We start from the raw sequence: 17,695 nt of genomic DNA, 5'->3' as shown, positions 1-17,695 counted from the left end.
TTTATTTTGCCCACATATATATTAGATTATGTAGTTTGTTACAATTGTTTTTTTTTAAATAATTAATAAATTTTGATTAACACTGTGAATATCTAATGAAATAAAATTCATTTGCCATTTTTTATTTTGATGAAAATGCCCTTTGAATTATCAAAGGAGAAAAAAGCCAAATGATTTCTCTGAGACTCGAGTCTGCGCCAAATTAAATACTGATTGCCAAAAATTTATATTTAACCAAAAGGATTAAAAAAAAAAAACAACACAGCACATTGCCACCTATTACCTAGAATCTGGACAACAATGTGGTGGCAATACAATTAAGAAAGAAGATTTTTGGCTTTTAAAACTTGTTTTCAATTATTTTTTATATAAAATAACATATAAAACATTATAGAGACTTAAATAAAATTATTTTTAGCTGTAGAACACTAAAAAACTATTTTTAAATCCGAAACTCAACCTAATTCTCAAAATCTTTACTAGGCAAGATCTAGATATTTAGACATGATAAACCTAAATAATATCTTAATAGAACTCTATGTCTAAACAAACTTTTTGACATCAATACTATTTTTTTGTTGTTGCTAGAATCTATTCTAATTAAGGATATTTATCGTCTTAACATCATTTTTCTCTGAATCTTTTTCATTCAAGTACTGAAAAATATAAAAAATTAAAATAAAATTAAAATAAACTTATCTTATAAATATGAGATTGGACATTCATTTTCTTCGTGTTTTTGAATGTACTACCATTCTTTGAATTCTTTCAATTCATTTAACTAATTGGTCTTTAATTAAAGCATATAAGAGCACAATTAAAAAAAATAATTAAGGATGAAAAAAAATTGATACAAAGCATATCCTAGGTGTTCCAGTTTACGTGATAATTTTTTTATTTTTCTGAATGTTATGCTTCAAAGGAAAGAGGAATAATGGTACTGGCAAATTAATTAAAAACGTGAATTTTGATATCATTTCTGTTTTGGTTTTAAAAATATAAAATACCAACATTGGTCGTCAAAGATTTTCAAAAGCAAACAAAGTTGCTTTAAGAAAATTGGATTCTCACCGTTTTGATTAGTGGGTTCAAATGATAAACCTTAAAAACTGTGTTCCAACTTGGATTCTGTTGTTTTTGTGGTGAGTAGTTATTTTTTAAAAAAATTTATAATGTAGCTGATGCGGGTGACCAGCACAGCTCTTTACATTGTATTGTTAGAAATAATGCAATTTAATGGTCTTCTTTGTTCCTAAAAGTGCAATTATTATTTTTTTAAAATATATTCAAGTCGTGTTTATAAACTAGATAGACAAAACAAATCACATGTTTTAGGAATTTGTCACTCAACAAATCTTAACAAGTTTCATTTCGTTCATAAAATAATAATAATAATAATTAAGTTTTAAGGTAACAAACAACACATCTTTAATAGGATATGATAAATCGAGTTTTTACTATATCTGTATTTATTTATTTCATATAAAAAAGTTATAAATTCATGCTTATTCATTATACTTTAGTTATTCATATAAAATAATACACACGCAGAAATGAAAGAGAGAGCACATGTAATAGGATTTCAAGTCTAATTTAATAATATCTGTAAATCATTTATATTTAATGTAACTATTTAAAAAACAACTCACTTGTTCGAATTGATTTAGAAATATGATAGCTTTTTTTTTTTTTGTAACATTTAAAAAGTGTGTTTTTCTTGAAAGAATATTAAATTGATGTATTTTTAATGATTTTCAATAACTTTGATATGTTAATGTTATAAATAAATAAAAATTTAATATTTTTTAATTAAAAACTAATTTTAAAAATATTATGCACCATTATACCTCAAGTCTTTATAATGATATTTTAAAACTAATTTTAAAATAACTTTGATTATGATATTTTAAAACCAACAATATACTAAATGAACACAAATTCTGAAATCTTTGTCTCAACTTCCTCAAGTCTTTATAGATATTAAGGAGCATGCAAATGACCCGTGTAGAAAAATCTGTCTTACGGAGCCGGCCCAGTTCATGCTTGAGCAAAGGCACAACCTAATCTCTTGTGACAGAGCGCGGCCATTCAAAATGGCTTTTGCCACCACATGCCTGTGTGAAGTACAAAAATAAAAGATTATTTTTTTCAGTCAAAACAGATAAAGTTGGAAAGAATAAATTTTGCTAGATTTAACTAAGAGAGGGGGATTATCACAGAACTTGCAGGGTCAAAAGAATCATAAAGGGGAGGAGGCGAGGATGGAGAACATTTGAATCTATTGACCGTTGGAAGATGTTTGAATCCTACGTTAGAAGATCGCAGGGGTATGACGTCAGAAAACACACCGTTTCAATTACTACCTAGACACGTCGTTTAAATGTTGGTGTTTCTTTTATTTAGCAGAGACTCTTGCCACGTGTTGGCTATTGCTTGATAATTGGAAGTTGTTCTTAGCCGCTCTTTCAGTTAGTATTTGTAACAGAATGCCAGCGTGAAAATAGTAGAATGAAAAATGTTGACTTAACCGATTTATGTCCTTCTCTCTCTTCTTTATTCCCTATCATCCAGTGTTTATGTTATTCATCGCCGGCGAGTTTACTGATCCCTGTGATTAGTAGACTCCATTGTAGCTTTTGAACATGGCTCCTGACACTAGATCTCAAGACATCAAAAAGCTGGAGAGCTCCCTTGAAGCTGTCAGCAAGGATCAAGCATAAGATTATGAACAAATGATGAAAATGTTGGAGTCTTACAATCACAAACTGGTGACCACAAAAAGCAACCATGAAGCTAAGTTTAATGAACTCAGGGTCTCATTAGGGGAATAGCTTATCAATAAACATCCCTTGTTCAAACACTACAGCTTTCCACAGGGGAGGCTAATACTACCCGAGACAAACAAACAACTCATAAGTTTCAATAACCTGATTACCTAGTGAAGGTGAGCACTCTCAGTTTAGGATGCACAAACCGATATGTGACTTTCCCAGCTTTGATGGGGAAGATGCCCGTAAGTGGTTGTATTTGTATAGATGCAATCAACATTTTGATCATGAAAAGATTGGAGATTCTGAAAAACTCCCTTGATGGAATAGCATTATATTGGCACCAGAACTTTGAGGAGTTTGGGAGGCAAGAAGTAACGTTGGAAGGTTATGTAGAAGCTTTGTGTGCCAGAGTTAGAGGCAAGAGTATAGTCATGTTCGAGCACTCTCCCACTTGTTCTGGGATTGATCCACCAAGATTATTAGAAGCTAAATTAAGGGCACGAAGTTTAGATAGCATTTGGATTTCAACGGGAAGGACACCAAAAAGATGGTTGTTATAAAGAGTAAGGTTGTACAACGCCTTCAACTGCACCAATTCTTTTGGAATTGTCCCCTTCAGGAGATTTGACGAGAGATCAATCAGTTGTAGACCAGTGGCCTCTCCAAGCTCTGATGGTATATATCTCACCGGTGATATTATTATTCGACAATTTTAGGCTCGCCAAGATGTGAAAACCTCCCCATTTCCATGCAAGCTCACCAGACAAATCATTGTGACTCAGGTTCACATAGATCAGGTTTGGGTAGAGGCAAAAATCTTCAGAAATATTCCCCGTAAATTGATTCCATTCAAGCCTAACTCTAAATAGCCTAACTGTAAAATTTACAAGTAACCCATCAAGGCACAACTCTCGTTGTAAATGGCTAGTGAAATTGTTTGAAAACAATTGCAAACTCATCAAATGTGTGAGATTATTCATCTCGGGGGGCAGAGAACCATTAAGATTATTGAAGGACAATATCAATACAACAAGGGATTCGAGCTGTCCTATTTCCAGATAAATTATTCATGCCTAGATCAAGTTTAGTGAGCATAGTCATGTTACCAATATAAGAAGGAATGAAACCAAAGAATTTGTTACCTCCTAGATAAAGAATGGATAGGTGTTTCAAAGTTCCAATAAAAATTGAAATCAAATCGGTGAGATTATTTTCACTAAAACACAAGTTAATGAGCTAGTCATGTTCCTAGTAAAAAAAAGAATGGAACCAGAGAGTTTTTTTGAGAGATGGAAAGTGGAGAAGGTTCTTGACAGTATGTCTATTTAGATCTTGCCACAGACCATTTTCTTGCTGCTGAATGACCTTCTCTCTTGTTCCTGTATGTTTTGTGTCTTTGTTTGTGGGCTGTAGACTTTTTGTTTTTTGGATATTACTCTTCTTTCCTGTTTTGGGTTACCGCCACTTCCTTTGTGGCCTTGTCTGGTTTTGGCTTGAACTAGAAAATTGCACCTTGTTCATCAAAAATGAAATAGAAAAGAAAAAACAAAACCTCAGTTTTGTTTGCATTTTATTCTCAAGCATAAGTTTTGGGATTGCGTTGGATATGATTCCATGAAAATCTCAACCCTACTCTCAATTGAAGATCCAGATAATTACTTAAAAGCAGGGGTTTTCACGTCAGCGATTTATGATGAAGATTGTATCTTTGAAGATCCAACTATTAAATTCCAAGGTAAAAACCTTTGAGCTTTTATGTGATTATACATCTTCAGCAGTTTCATTTATGCCAACTCATCAGATACTGAGAAGTTCCCTAACTGATCTATAAGAGTCTGCTTGCATTACTCGGAATTCAATCTTCATTCCCCTTGCTTTTTTATCAGGTACCAAGTTGTATTCACGCAATTTGAAATTGCTGGTTCCTTTCACCAAGTTTCCTTTTTTATCATTTCAATTGGATTACAAGACATTGAGAAGGTAAACGATCTCTATAAACTTAAAATTGATTTCACAGTAAATAAAAACTGCATATTCACATAAAGTCTGAACTTTATATCAGGTTATTCCAGTCAATCCTGACATATTTGACAGTGAGAACTATTTTAGGAAACATATAGTTAAATCATCACCCCAGCTTATAGTCCAAACAGCATAGTTTGGGAACTTTGGTATAGTGATTGAGAACTGGCTGGATAAAGCTGTTTTTATTTAAGAACTTCTCTTTCCTGAATAGAATATAAAGTTCTTTGATCAATTGCCCAAACTCAACATGCTACTTTGAAACATATAGTGTTTCAGTGCTTACTTTGAAGGAAATTTTGTTAGCTGAGGGTTTTGTTGCAACACAAGAATATACCCCCTTGGTTTCACTCCCTTAAGCCGAATCGGTTCTTCACTCTCTTTTTTTTAGGCAAATGCATTTTGACAGTTTGCTATTGTATTAGTCCTATGACAATTTATTATGTTTCCATTTTTAGTTAAATCATTTTATTGCAGACAATGATTTATTGAATTATTACTAAATTTCTGGATATAATTGAGGACACTTAAAATTTGGCTTAAAAGGAATTATAATCATCGAGGCTGCATGGAGGATTCTTCAGGAGTTCAATGTGGAGAACTCTGTGTAGTTGATATTTTAAGTTGTTGTAGCATGATCAATGTGGATTCATAGTTTAAGTGCAGATGCATAGGATGTGCAGCAATTCTTGGTATATCTCCTTCTAGCAGCTTCTCATGCTAGTGCTTACAAATTATGTAAATTGATAAGAGAAGAATAGAATTTGCTGGAATTAGAATTATTATTGATTGCATCGTATATTTATACAAGAGTATATACAGTTTATTCATTTCAGCTCAATATTGAATTGAAGATTTCCTTTATTACAAGGGATGAAACAGTATCTTGAAACCCAGGTGTCCTCGTTAATACTGTAGCAGAGAGCCTTTATTCACTTTGATTGATAATAATACTGTACTAAAATATATTAATCGTTGAAGAAACAAAATACAAAGCGGCGAAATAATTTATTATTTGAGTATTGAATTATCATTTGATGAATCCATTTATTGTTGTGCAATATTCTCATTGTTTGCTCTTATTTTTTTAATTTAAATAACCAGGTCCTGGCTTTATTCCCGTCATCCCAAGGTCTAGAAGTAACTTGGTCATCCGTTGTAAAAATTGCGCAATCTTTGTATCGTGAAGGACCTGGCAAAGATCTCTTTAGACCTGATCAGAGGACACCTGTGAAGAATTTCTTCCTTGCTGGTTCATATACAAAACAGGTAACTCAAATTTCCCTAGACCCCTTAGCTTGATAGAAAAGTAGCTTTAGTGCTTGCCTCCACAGCTTTCAGTATAAAAACAACCTGTTAATTAAAAGGGAGCAACAAAAGCAACCGGAGAGATAAGCAATACTTGCTTTATTTGAGTGAAAATGTGAAAAAAAATCTAATAAATTAAGCATGGTTTCTGCATTGAACAGGATTACATAGACAGCATGGAAGGAGCGACCTTGTCCGGAAGACAAGCTTCAGCATATGTATGCGGTGCTGGGGAAGAGTTAGTAGCTTTGAGGAAGACACTTGCAGCTGTCGAATCTCAAGATGGCACAAAATCTCATAATTTAATTGATGAGCTCAGTCTTGTATGATCCCATCACAAATCACACATCAAAGCTTTATGTGTATGGTCTCAAATGGCTGTAATAAATAGGTTTAAGTTTATGATTTATGTAATTCTAAACGCTGCCTATGTAAATATTAGTTTCAATTATGAGGCAATCTAGGTGTTTATGCTATATCCCTTTGATGTCCTGTCATCGGCTTTGGTCAGATTCGAACTTGCTTCATTAAAGCTATCGGATATATAATTGTTAAATTAATTTTAATTGATTATGATATTTAGTGTTTGTTTGATTTACTGTAGTATATGGTTTGAAAAACTAAATGTAATAAAATATATAAATTATAGCTTCTTTTTTTTGAAGATTTTGAGAGATATTGTAGTGTAACTTGTGTAAAATTATGATGAGTGTTTATTAACTACAAATTTTCAAATCTATAATCTTGGTAAAATACAGATTGTCCTACACCGAATCATAGAAACAAAAACAAAAGAGCAAGACAGATATTGTGTCTGCAATGGTGGGTTTATTGAGGGTTTTTTATCTAACTGTTTTGTTACGAAAAATTGGTTACTTAACTTCAACAAAAATCAACCTCTGCTATTTTCAAGATCCATGGAGCCTCCCTCGGCAATTTCAAGCCACCAGACAGATATTATTTGGAATCCTGGAAATAGCTGATTAACATTTTGCCACATGGAAAGACAACAGACTTTGAATGGCAATGGCAAGGGAAGGGGCAACTTCATACATATATGTGTTCATGAGAAAGATGGCCTAAACTCAAATTACTTGAAAATATTCTTGCTGCTGCAGGTTTTGAGATGACAAATGGTTCATTTCTCTTGCTCTCATTTTCTCTCCTAGAGCAAGGAAGCTGGCCAAAGAAACAGATTCTTCTCTTGAAAATCTGTCACCAACTCAAATAATCTCGAAGTTGTTCATCTTCACAAGAAATACTGCAGTAAAAAAATTAATACAAAAAATAAATGAAAAACTTCAAGGATTAGTGGGAGTTGAATGAATTCAAAATTACCTTCATGAGAATTTTTTAACAGGTTCATAAACTTTGACTGTTTTTCTTTAATCAAAACGATAAAAATCTTATTACCACAACTACATGGTCAATTATGTTTGTTCCTTATTTTAAAAAAAAAAAAAAATGTTGAAATTATTACTTACAAAAATTATTTCGTTACCCCTCATTTTTTTTTGAATGCAGAATTTACAGTCATATTAGATAATAGATATACATATTTTCAATATCATGGAGTATCATAATACTACGAGAAAGGGCAGAGAAATAATACAGTACTAAAATATATTAATCGTTGAAGAAACAAAACACAAAGCACAGAAATAATTTATTACAAACAAAGCTACGAAAATTGAAAGTAACATAAGTAGAAACAATCACATACTATATAATTATAGAAAATCTTTTGGAAAATTCTCAGCCTGTCACAGTTGTTTGAGGCATCAGATCTTCCAATGTTATTGCGGAGAATGACTTTGGCAGCGGAGGGCATCGAGCTATGAGCTCTGAAGCTACTTGTCGCATGGTTGGCCTAGATTGGGGATTGGCAAGCAAGCATGCAAATGCTATTTTGATAATGTTGACCACACTTTCCGCAACTTGATTTTCAGGAAGTGGGATACGTTGGTCTATCACATCCTTCAACAATGCATGCTGGTTGATTTGTGAGCTCGATGAGGAGGAAAATGCAGAAAGAGATGAGATGAGATCACCCGGATGCATTCCCGTTATTACCTCCATTGTGACCACTCCAAAGCTGTAGACATCGCACTTCTCGTTCACTCTCATTGTGTAAGCTAGCTCTGCAAAAAATTCGGTCATTTTTTCATAGTACCGGCTGTATCATACATCTAATATGACAATTTATTATACATAACCTTTAGAGCATCCAACCCTCCATTTTTTTTTTTTTATGACCCTGGGTGTCCGGGCCAGCTTACGCGCACCACAACTAATCCTAGAGCCTACTGAACATCCTGTAAGCCCAGTAGGCAGGTAAGGCACCGCAGGGGTGACAGGCTGATACTCTTGAGGATCGAACCCAGGACATTCACAAAGACAAGCCTTGCAGTTGACCAATGGGCTAGACCCTTAAGTGTAACCCTCCATTTTCATAGTATTGGTTGTATTGTTCTGCTTATGTGTGTGTGTGTGTGTATTAAGAATGAAATCAAGTATGTACCTGGAGCTGTGTATCCGAAGGTGCCAGCAAATGAGGTCCAGTTGGTCGAGTCAGGCATCAAGAGCCGAGCTGTCCCAAAATCCGAAACACGAGCCTCGTATTCCAAATCTAAAAGAACATTGCTGCTGGAAATGTCTCGATGAATGATTGGAGGCGAGCAATCATGGTGCAAATAGGATAATGCATTGGCCACTCCTTTAACAACATTAAGCCTTCTATTCCAATCCAAGTCCATTGCCTGTTCTTCGCTAGATAAATTCATCTTCAAACTTCCCCTTTCTATGAACTCGTAAACTAAAAAGGAGTGCTCTATTAATGAACAAAATCCATATAACTTCACAATATTTCGATGTCGAATATCTATTAACATGCGAATCTCATTTCTAAAAGTTTTCAAATCCAGAAGCTCCCCCTCTCTTGATGGGTGAAGTTTCTTCACGGCAACCACCTGACCTGTTGGTAACATGGCTCGATAAACAATTCCGTATCCCCCTTTCCCAATATAATTATTGGAGTTGAAATTATTAGTGGCCTGGATGATAGTTTCATGTAGGATCTCCTCCTCATAACCCCATACTGCAAAATGGAGTGGACTTTGTCGCTCTCCTAAAAAGGAGATTCTTTCTCTACTTGTTTGGTGGCGAAAGTATAAACATCCAACCATGGTAAGTAGTAGAAGTAGACTGCCCAGGAGAGGAAAAAGAATCAAAATGACAATCTTGTTGCTCTTTCTCCTGCTTGTAAGAAGTGTACAAGGCTTTAGACCACTGGCATTTCCACAGAGACCACTATTATTCATAAAAGCTTCAAATGGAGCTTCAATGAAGCCTTTGATTTTGGGAATAGGGCCCTCTAGTTCATTGTAGGAGATGTCTACAGTTGTCAAGCTCACCAAATCTACAAAAGCAGTTGGAATCAAACCGGAAAGTTTGTTGTGAGAGAGGTTCATCGTTTCTAACCGTTTCAATTGCCCAATTTCTGATGGTATCTCTCCTGCCAGTAGATTCCCACTGAGATCTAGATCTTCAAGAAAATGGAGGAAGCCTATCTCAGATGGGATGCTCCCTATGAACTTATTATGACTCAAGTTCAACTGTAATAAATTTGAGCACTCTCCCAATTGTTTTGGGATTGATCCACCAAGGTTATTAGAAGCTAAATTAAGGTATTGAAGTTGAGATAGCATTTGGATTTCAAAGGGAACGATACCAAAAAGATGGTTGTTATGAAGAGCAAGGTTGAACAATGCCTTCAACTGCCGCAATTCTTTTGGAAGTGTCCCCTTTAGGAGATTTGATGAAAGATCAATGACTTGTAGCCCAGTAGCCTTTCCCAGCTCTGATGGTATCTCGCCGGTGATATTATTGTTTGACAATTTTAGGCTCGCCAAGTTATGAAAACCTCCCCATTTCCACGTAAGCTCACCAGACAAATCATTGTGACTTAGGTCCACATAGTTCAAGTTTGGGTAGAGGCCGAAATCTTCAGAAATATTCCCCGTCAATTGGTTCCATTCAAGCCTAACTCTAAATAGATGAGTACAATTTCGTAAGCTTTCTGGGATTGGACCAGAAAAATGATTGTAGTCGGCTGTAAAATTTACAAGCAACCCACCAAGGCACAAGTCTCGTGGTAAATGTCCAGTGAAATTGTTTGAAAACAATTGCAAATTCATCAAATGTGTGAGATTATTCATCTCGGGCGGCAGAGAACCATTGAGATTATTAGTGTGCAAACTCAATTTAACAAGGGATTCAAGTTGTCCTATTTCCCGAGAAACAGATCCACATAAACTATTCATGCTCAGATCAAGTTTAGTGAGCATAGTCATGTTCCCAACAGAAGAAGGGATGGAACCAGAGAGTTTGTTACGCCATAGATAGAGAACAAATAGGTGTTTCAAAGTTCCAATAGAGGATGGGATCAAACCGGTGAGATTATTTTCACTAAGACGCAAGTCAATGAGCTTAGTCATGTTCCCAATAGAAGAAGGGATGGAACCAGAGAGTTTGTTATCAAAGAGATAAAGAATTGATAAGTTTCTCAGATTTCCAATAGAAGAAGAGATCTTACCAGTTAAATCATTGCTTGACAAGTCAAGGTTACTGAGAGATTGTAGTGACCCAATCTCTGGAGGTATCAAGCCAGAGAGTTTGTTACGCCATAGAAAGAGAACAGATAGGTGTTTCAGAGTCCCAATAGAGGCTGGGATCAAACCGGTGAGATTATTTTCACTAAGACGCAAGTCAATGAGCTTAGTCATGTTCCCAATAGAAGAAGGGATGGAACCAGAGAGTTTGTTATCAAAGAGATAAAGAATTGATAAGTTTCTCAGATTTCCAATAGAAGAAGGGATCTTACCAGTTAAATCATTGCTTGACAAGTCAAGGTTACTGAGAGATTGTAGTGACCCAATCTCTGGAGGTATCAAGCCAGAGAGTTTGTTACGCCATAGAAAGAGAACAGATAGGTGTTTCAGAGTCCCAATAGAGGCTGGGATCTAACCGATGAGATTATTTTTATTAAGACTCAAATCAATGAGCTTAGTCATGTTCCCTATAGAAGAAGGAATGGGACCAGAGAGTTTGTTATCCCAGAGAGAAAGAATGGATAAGTTTCTCAGATTTCCAATAGAAGAAGGGATCCTACCAGTTAAATCATTGCTTGACAAGTCAAGGTTACTGAGAGATTGTAATGACCCAATCTCTGGAGGTATCAAGCCAGAGAGTTTGTTACGCCATAGAAAGAGAACAAATAGGTGTTTCAGAGTTCCAATAGAGGCTGGGATCAAACCAGTGAGATTATTTTTACTAAGACTCAATTCAATGAGCTTAGTCATGTTCCCTATAGAAGAAGGAATGGGACTAGAGAGTTTGTTACCCCATAGATAGAGAATGGATAGGTGTTTCAGAGTTCCAATAGAGGATGGGATCAAACCGGTGAGATTATTTTCACTAAGGTCCAAAAGGTTAAGACTTGTCAACAATCCTATCTCAAGTGGAATATTTCCAATGAAATGATTATCACTCAAGTCTAATTTGGTGATTTTGGTCAGGTTACTAATGTGGGATGGAATAGTTCCATAGAGTGAATTGTTCCAGAGATTGAGAGTGAGAATATTGGGGAAGGATGAGAAGTTGAAACTTTGAAGCGTACCTCTCAGACCAAAATGTGGAAGGCTGAAATTCGCGACACTTCCAGAATTGTCACAAGTGATTCCAAGCCACTTGCAAGGGCTGCTGCCAACCCAAGAAGACAGGACAGCTTGGCTGTGGTTGTCATCAAGACTTGCTTTCCATTTTAGGAGAGCCTCCGCTTCTTTATTACCTTCAGTAGCTACATATTTGGCAGCACCAAATGAAGTTGCAGAGGAATTAGGAGGAAAGGCAAAGAAAGAAGGAAAGCACATTAGAAGGAGAAAAAAAAGGACTTGGAGAAACATTGAGACTGGTTTCTGTAGGAAGGACATCATGTCGAAGGGATATGGTTTGCTATGGAAGATGAAGATCCTAGGCTCCAATGATAGGTATTTATAGAAAAAAAGAAATGGAATATTTGTTGGAATTTTTAATTACAAAATTTCCTATTAATCTTTGTTCTTATTTTACATACTTTGACATACATACGTCAACAACAGTGACATCAGTTTTTATTGGGTGAAAGATTTGGTAAATCTTGGAAAATTCATTTCCAAGTCCTATAATTTCTAAAGATGCTTAATTGTTGGCCCATTTGTTCAAAATCCATAGCTCATTCCTAAACTAAATAAAAAAAATAAAAATAACTTGGAAAAAAATATTTTGTTTTTTTTTAAAATCTTTTGAATCAGTTTTCTCTCCTTTAATTGAATCGGTGAACAAATCAAAATCTTTCATTAATCGCGGGCTCTCTGAATTAATTGGAATTGCAAGGTAGAGGAGTCTTTCGTTCTGAAATTTCTAAATATTCTTTGTTCTACCTTTCCAAATCATAGGACTCCCTATTAATTGGAAAGTACTATGCATATTGGGGGTTATCGTTCCACATTTGACTTGTCCAAAGATTCATGATGTATCTTTTTAACTGCCTTTAGCGCAAGAAAGCAGCTCTGGAGTTGGACAAACCAAATTGCTATAATATAGAAATTCACATGGATTATATACCATATGAATTGCTATAATATTTAATGTTGCCTTTGCAAATTGCTAGTGAGTATGTCAGTATTTTTATGCCTTTCACGCAGCTTATTGTTATAACCCATTTTTGGGTCCCCAAATAAATGAAATAAAATAAATAGCCAAAGGAGGTTAGAAAAATAATAGGAGGTAGAAGCGCTCAGCAAATGATCAGAAAAATCGGTCAAGGAGGTTAAAAATACAAAGATGGATTTTTGACAATATATTCTTGAATGATGACAGCCCTATTGAGAAGGAAAATTTGAATTTTGAGGAGAAAAGCCCAAATTTGGATGTTTATGGACTTGATTGGATTTTTATTTGAATTTATAGGAGTTTTGATTGCAAGAAAAATAGTTTTTTAAGTCAATTTGGGCTTTAATTGGAAGAAATTTAAGTTTTGGGGCCAAAATATATTTTTTAGGAATTTATTAGGTCAAATCAGGGGCTTAATTGCATAAATATTGAAGTTTAATGGCCAATTAGGGACTTAATTGAGAAAATCCGAAACCAGGGACCAAATTGGAAGAGGCGCGTAAATGGAGGGGCTGCAATTATTCAGTTCAGGGGCCTAATTGAAGAAATTGAAAGTTTATTGATCAATTGAGGGCTTAATTGCACAAATCAGAGGCCAAGGATTAAAATGGAAAACGTGGCAAACTTGAGGGGTGGAGACAAAAATTAAATAGGATGCAATTGAAAAGAACAAAGATCAATTGAGGACTGATTTGGAAAACATATTCTGGCGCCCTTTTTTTAAAATGAAACGGCGCGTTTTATCCAAAACGACGCCGTTTCATACAAAAAAAAAAAAAAAGAAAAGAGGACCGAACGGTGCCATTTTGAACGGCACTGTTCCTCTTCCTTCTTCCTCCCTGCAAGCGTTACAGGGGAAGAAAGAAAATTGGTTTTCTTCTTTAAACTTGTCACTCTCTCTCCTCGCGCCCACCAACACAATGCCCCACGTCTTGGACCACCGAAACCGAAGCTACTGGCCGACCGGCCGCTCGCCCGGCCGAAAGCAAAGGAGCGGCGCCTTGCTGTTGCGGGTGGTGGCCGACCAGCCGCCCGCGAAACCCGCTCCCTAGGCGCACTAATGAAGGGCCCGGCACACTTTCTCTCCTATAAATAGAGAAAAAAAACCGAAGGCGCAGGGAGGAAAAAAGAGGAAGAAAAGGAGAGGAAAGACTGAAGGGAAGAGAGAGAGGGAAGAGAGAGAACGAACCAGAGAGAGGAAAAGGAGAGAAAGAACCGAACAAACAAAAAACGCTAACAAACCTGTACTGAGAGTGAGGAAGCCACCGAAAACAGAGGAAGCCATACGGAGGAGAAAGGGAAGAGCAACAACCGCACCCTCTGCCGTTCGAACAGCCCAAGCACCGCCCGGAGCCACCGTTCGTGAGCCACGCCACCGCAACACCACCAGTGACCGCCTCCTCCTCGCCAGGTACGCTTCTTCCCCCTGCATTTTTTTTTTCTCGCTGCCTAAGGTTTCCTCCTGCATGCAGAATTGTTTCTGCATGCAGGAGGTGGGGAGGGAAAATAATTCCCTCCCCCCGTTTAGTTCGCTGGGCCAGGCTGATGCTGGTCCAACGTTGTTTTTTCCTCTGGGCCAGACGGGTTCTGGCCCAGAAATTTTTTTGGGGTGGGCCAGAATGGTTCTGGCCCAGCCCTGCGATCTGGGCCGGGTCGGGCCCAGACTAAGGAGTGATTTTTAGTTGGGCCGAGATCGGCCCAGTTTTATTTTGGGCCGAGGTTGGCCCAATGTTTTTTTCTTCTGGGCTGTCCGACCCATTTATTTGGGCCGGCCCACCCACTTAATATATTATATTATATATGATATGATATGTGTGTATATATATATATTATAAAAATAAAAAAAAAATATTCTGAAAAAATCTTTAAAAATATTGTTGATTTTCCTGCATTTTGGTCAAAAGTGTTTAATGTTGGTTTGCATTTTTATACCGTAAAGATACAAATCCAGTATTAATATACCCGTTTTCGTCAAAACATCAAAGATTTTTCAGAATAAAATTTTTTTTTTTGCTTTCATAAAAATTCTAAAAAGTCTCTAAAAAATGTTGTTGATTTTTCTGCATATTTTTATTAAGGTGGATTAATATTGGGTCATATTTTTATACCGTAAGAATACAAACCCAGTATTAAAATACCCGATTTTTGTTAAAAACATAAAAAAAAAAAATTTTCCAAAAAATGTTTTTGTTTTAAAATATGGCCTAGTCTCTCCAATATATATAAATATCATAACACCATATTTTCACACAAAAAAAGAAATTTTTAGCATGCATTTTGGCTTTAATAACCAGTTTATTCAAGCCATGAGAACTAGGGCAATATTTCAAAAATTCTAAAAAATCTTTTTTTTCTTTTAGTATTTGGGATTACGAATTTATACGTAAAATGTATTCCTAAATATTGTTAATAAATTTTTGGTACAGACGTTAGAACGGTTAGGATTTTACCCGATAAGATAAAGACCTTCTTACCGAGGAGGATTTTTCTTGAACCATAGACAGACCAACAATTAGAAGTACAATAATACCTTAGTTTTTATCAGACAATAAAACAATGCAGCTTACCTAAGGTAAGGCGTATTTGGGGTGCTAATAGCTTCCCTTTATACAACCAGTCCCTGTGCCCGATCTCTGTAACCAGTTAGGGTTCCTAGTGACCAAAACACTAGGTGGCGACTCCCATTCCATTTTCTACCAATAAAAGACAAGAATTTTCTTGTCTTCCCAATCCGTGCCACATAGAAATAGAGATACATTTTTATTAAAATGGAAACAAGAGTTTTTTCGCCGCGACGCCGCACACGTGCGACACTTATGATTATTTTCACATGGATAAAAATGCATAAAACAAAATTTCTACCTTCTCCTCAATTTCTAACCAAGTCTGTAATGTGGCAAATTTAAAAGACTAGCTCTTCGCACCAGAATTATGTAATGTTGAATACCTCTCATTAACAACAATCCATCTCGCTAAATTCAGCAAGTAAATGCTCGATTGCCTTAGAAATATCTATCATTTATTTTTCTTCCTTCACAATTAATGCGTGATTCTGTCTACTTTTTCACTTAGCTGCTTACTTCTCACGCTCTAAATTGGTTACAGTAGGGAAATAATTTCCCTCTGCTTTATAAGCTTTGATATTTTTCAAACGTATACAAATTATCTCTATACATGTGCTTAACATCTAAGTCATACAAACAAGTCTTACTAAATATAAAATTACAAGAATCCATTTCTACTGCATCATTTTATATCTCTTCTCTATATATATTTTACAATGAAAAAAAAAAAAAAACAAACATTTCATAATATTATTGTGTTACAATCCATCATCAGTAGTCTCTTTTTCTTTCTTTCCTCTAATTTCGAACCATAAACTCTTTTTTACTTCTTTTTTCATTATCAACATAATTAAATTAAATATAAAAAATTATTTTTTCTGAAAATATAATTTTGAAAACACAGAGAAATTAAAGGTAAAAAAGGTGTTCTAACACCATGCATGCCTTACATTGACTCGTTGACTCAGAAAATCTTCACGAGGGTGTTAACTTTCTAGAATTTATAAACTGACAAGCTATGCCTGTGATATCATGGTGGATCTGATGTAAGTTGTTTTCATGCTTCGCAAGGTTGAATAGTCTTAGAGTAATATAAAATTATTTTTTAAAATTCACATGATAGCTTAAATATCTTGATTGAAATGATTATTTAATATAATATTAGAATTTTAATAATCAAATAATAATTATGAGTTTGAATTTTAATATCTTTATTCTAATTAATAAAATTAAAGATAAAATAATGTTGATATATATAAGTTTTAAATTTAAAAAATTTTTATTAAAAAAATTATATTAAAAAATAATATAAATTTATTCTCGAAAAAAAAAAACACAACTATTGTTGCACCAGTCAAGAAATGTCACAACTAGCTTCTCATGTTAATTAATTACTTAATTATAGTACGCCCACAGCATTATTCCATGAAAGCCTCACCGACCAATAACCTGTTTATCGTGCCCCATGGGTTCAAACTTACTAATGGACTTGAAAGCATTATTCCATGAAAGCATCATGAAGTTGGAAGTTCAACAGCTAGTGAACTCCCTTGGCCCCAGATTGTGCCATGGGGTTTCAGGAAGTAATGTTCTCTTTTGTTTTTTCCTTGGTCTAGTGGACGGAACGGGTCATATATAGCAAATCAAAAGTTCAGAATATCAGAAATTTGTTGCTTGTCTTTATTCTCCAATTTATACAGGCCATAAATTTATCAAAACTACCTGGTCATCATTTTGATTGCTTTGTTCTTTTCAATATATTCTGGATGATTATTCAAAATAAATAAATTGACTGCTTTTGTCCGTTTTTAATCAACCTTTTATCGTGGTCGAATGGTCCGAAGTAGAGCTTTTCATTGCTTAATGAATCCGTCATGAATGGTCACAAACTGTCACATTGTAGGATGTGGACTCTCTGTATAATTGCTTCATGGTACATTTACGTGATCATGCAATGAAAGCTTCACCAGCCAATAAACTGTTATCGTGCTCGTTAGGGTTGAATTTTCAAATGGACTGATGCATCATGAAGTTGGGATTTCTGCAGTTAGTATACTCACTTGGATTATTGGATATAGATTAAGATATGGTGTCTCATTATACAACTTGTTTCCCTACCGCTACTTGTGGCTGATAATTATTTGTCAAGGCTTTGTAAACAATAAACATGAAGTCTGCTTTTTAATGTATTTTGAGTTCATTAAAAGTTATTTTTATGAGTTTAACATTTTTAATAGACTTTGTTTATTAATTGCTAAAAGATAAGAATTTTTATATTTTATGTTTTAGATTTTATTTTCTGTGATAGGTTTTTAACCG

The 17,695-nt window shown here is 35.0% G+C and overlaps 1 protein-coding gene and 1 long non-coding RNA gene across 2 annotated transcripts; one reads left to right on the top strand and one right to left on the bottom strand.

Annotated features, from left to right (window-relative positions):
• Window positions 1-5,812: 5,812 nt before the first annotated feature.
• On the top strand, window positions 5,813-6,577 carry LOC140954384 (uncharacterized). Its single transcript, XR_012167585.1, has 2 exons — window positions 5,813-6,062; window positions 6,263-6,577. It is a non-coding gene; the product is annotated as an uncharacterized lncRNA (long non-coding RNA).
• Window positions 6,578-7,701: 1,124 nt separating this feature from the next.
• On the bottom strand, window positions 7,702-12,111 carry LOC118053288 (uncharacterized). Its single transcript, XM_073403806.1, has 2 exons — window positions 8,623-12,111; window positions 7,702-8,242 (listed from the first exon to the last, which is right to left on the bottom strand). The coding sequence occupies exon 1, from the start codon at window positions 12,092-12,094 to the stop codon at window positions 11,123-11,125; it is 972 nt and encodes a 323-aa protein (XP_073259907.1). The 5' UTR covers window positions 12,095-12,111; the 3' UTR covers window positions 7,702-8,242; window positions 8,623-11,122.
• Between the last annotated feature and the right edge of the window lie 5,584 nt (window positions 12,112-17,695).

This window comes from Populus alba, chromosome 13, assembly GCF_005239225.2.
Source record: "Populus alba chromosome 13, ASM523922v2, whole genome shotgun sequence".
Classification (NCBI taxonomy): domain Eukaryota; kingdom Viridiplantae; phylum Streptophyta; class Magnoliopsida; order Malpighiales; family Salicaceae; genus Populus; species Populus alba.
Note: the sequence above shows the minus strand (reverse complement) of the source record. Positions and strands in the feature narration are given on the sequence as shown.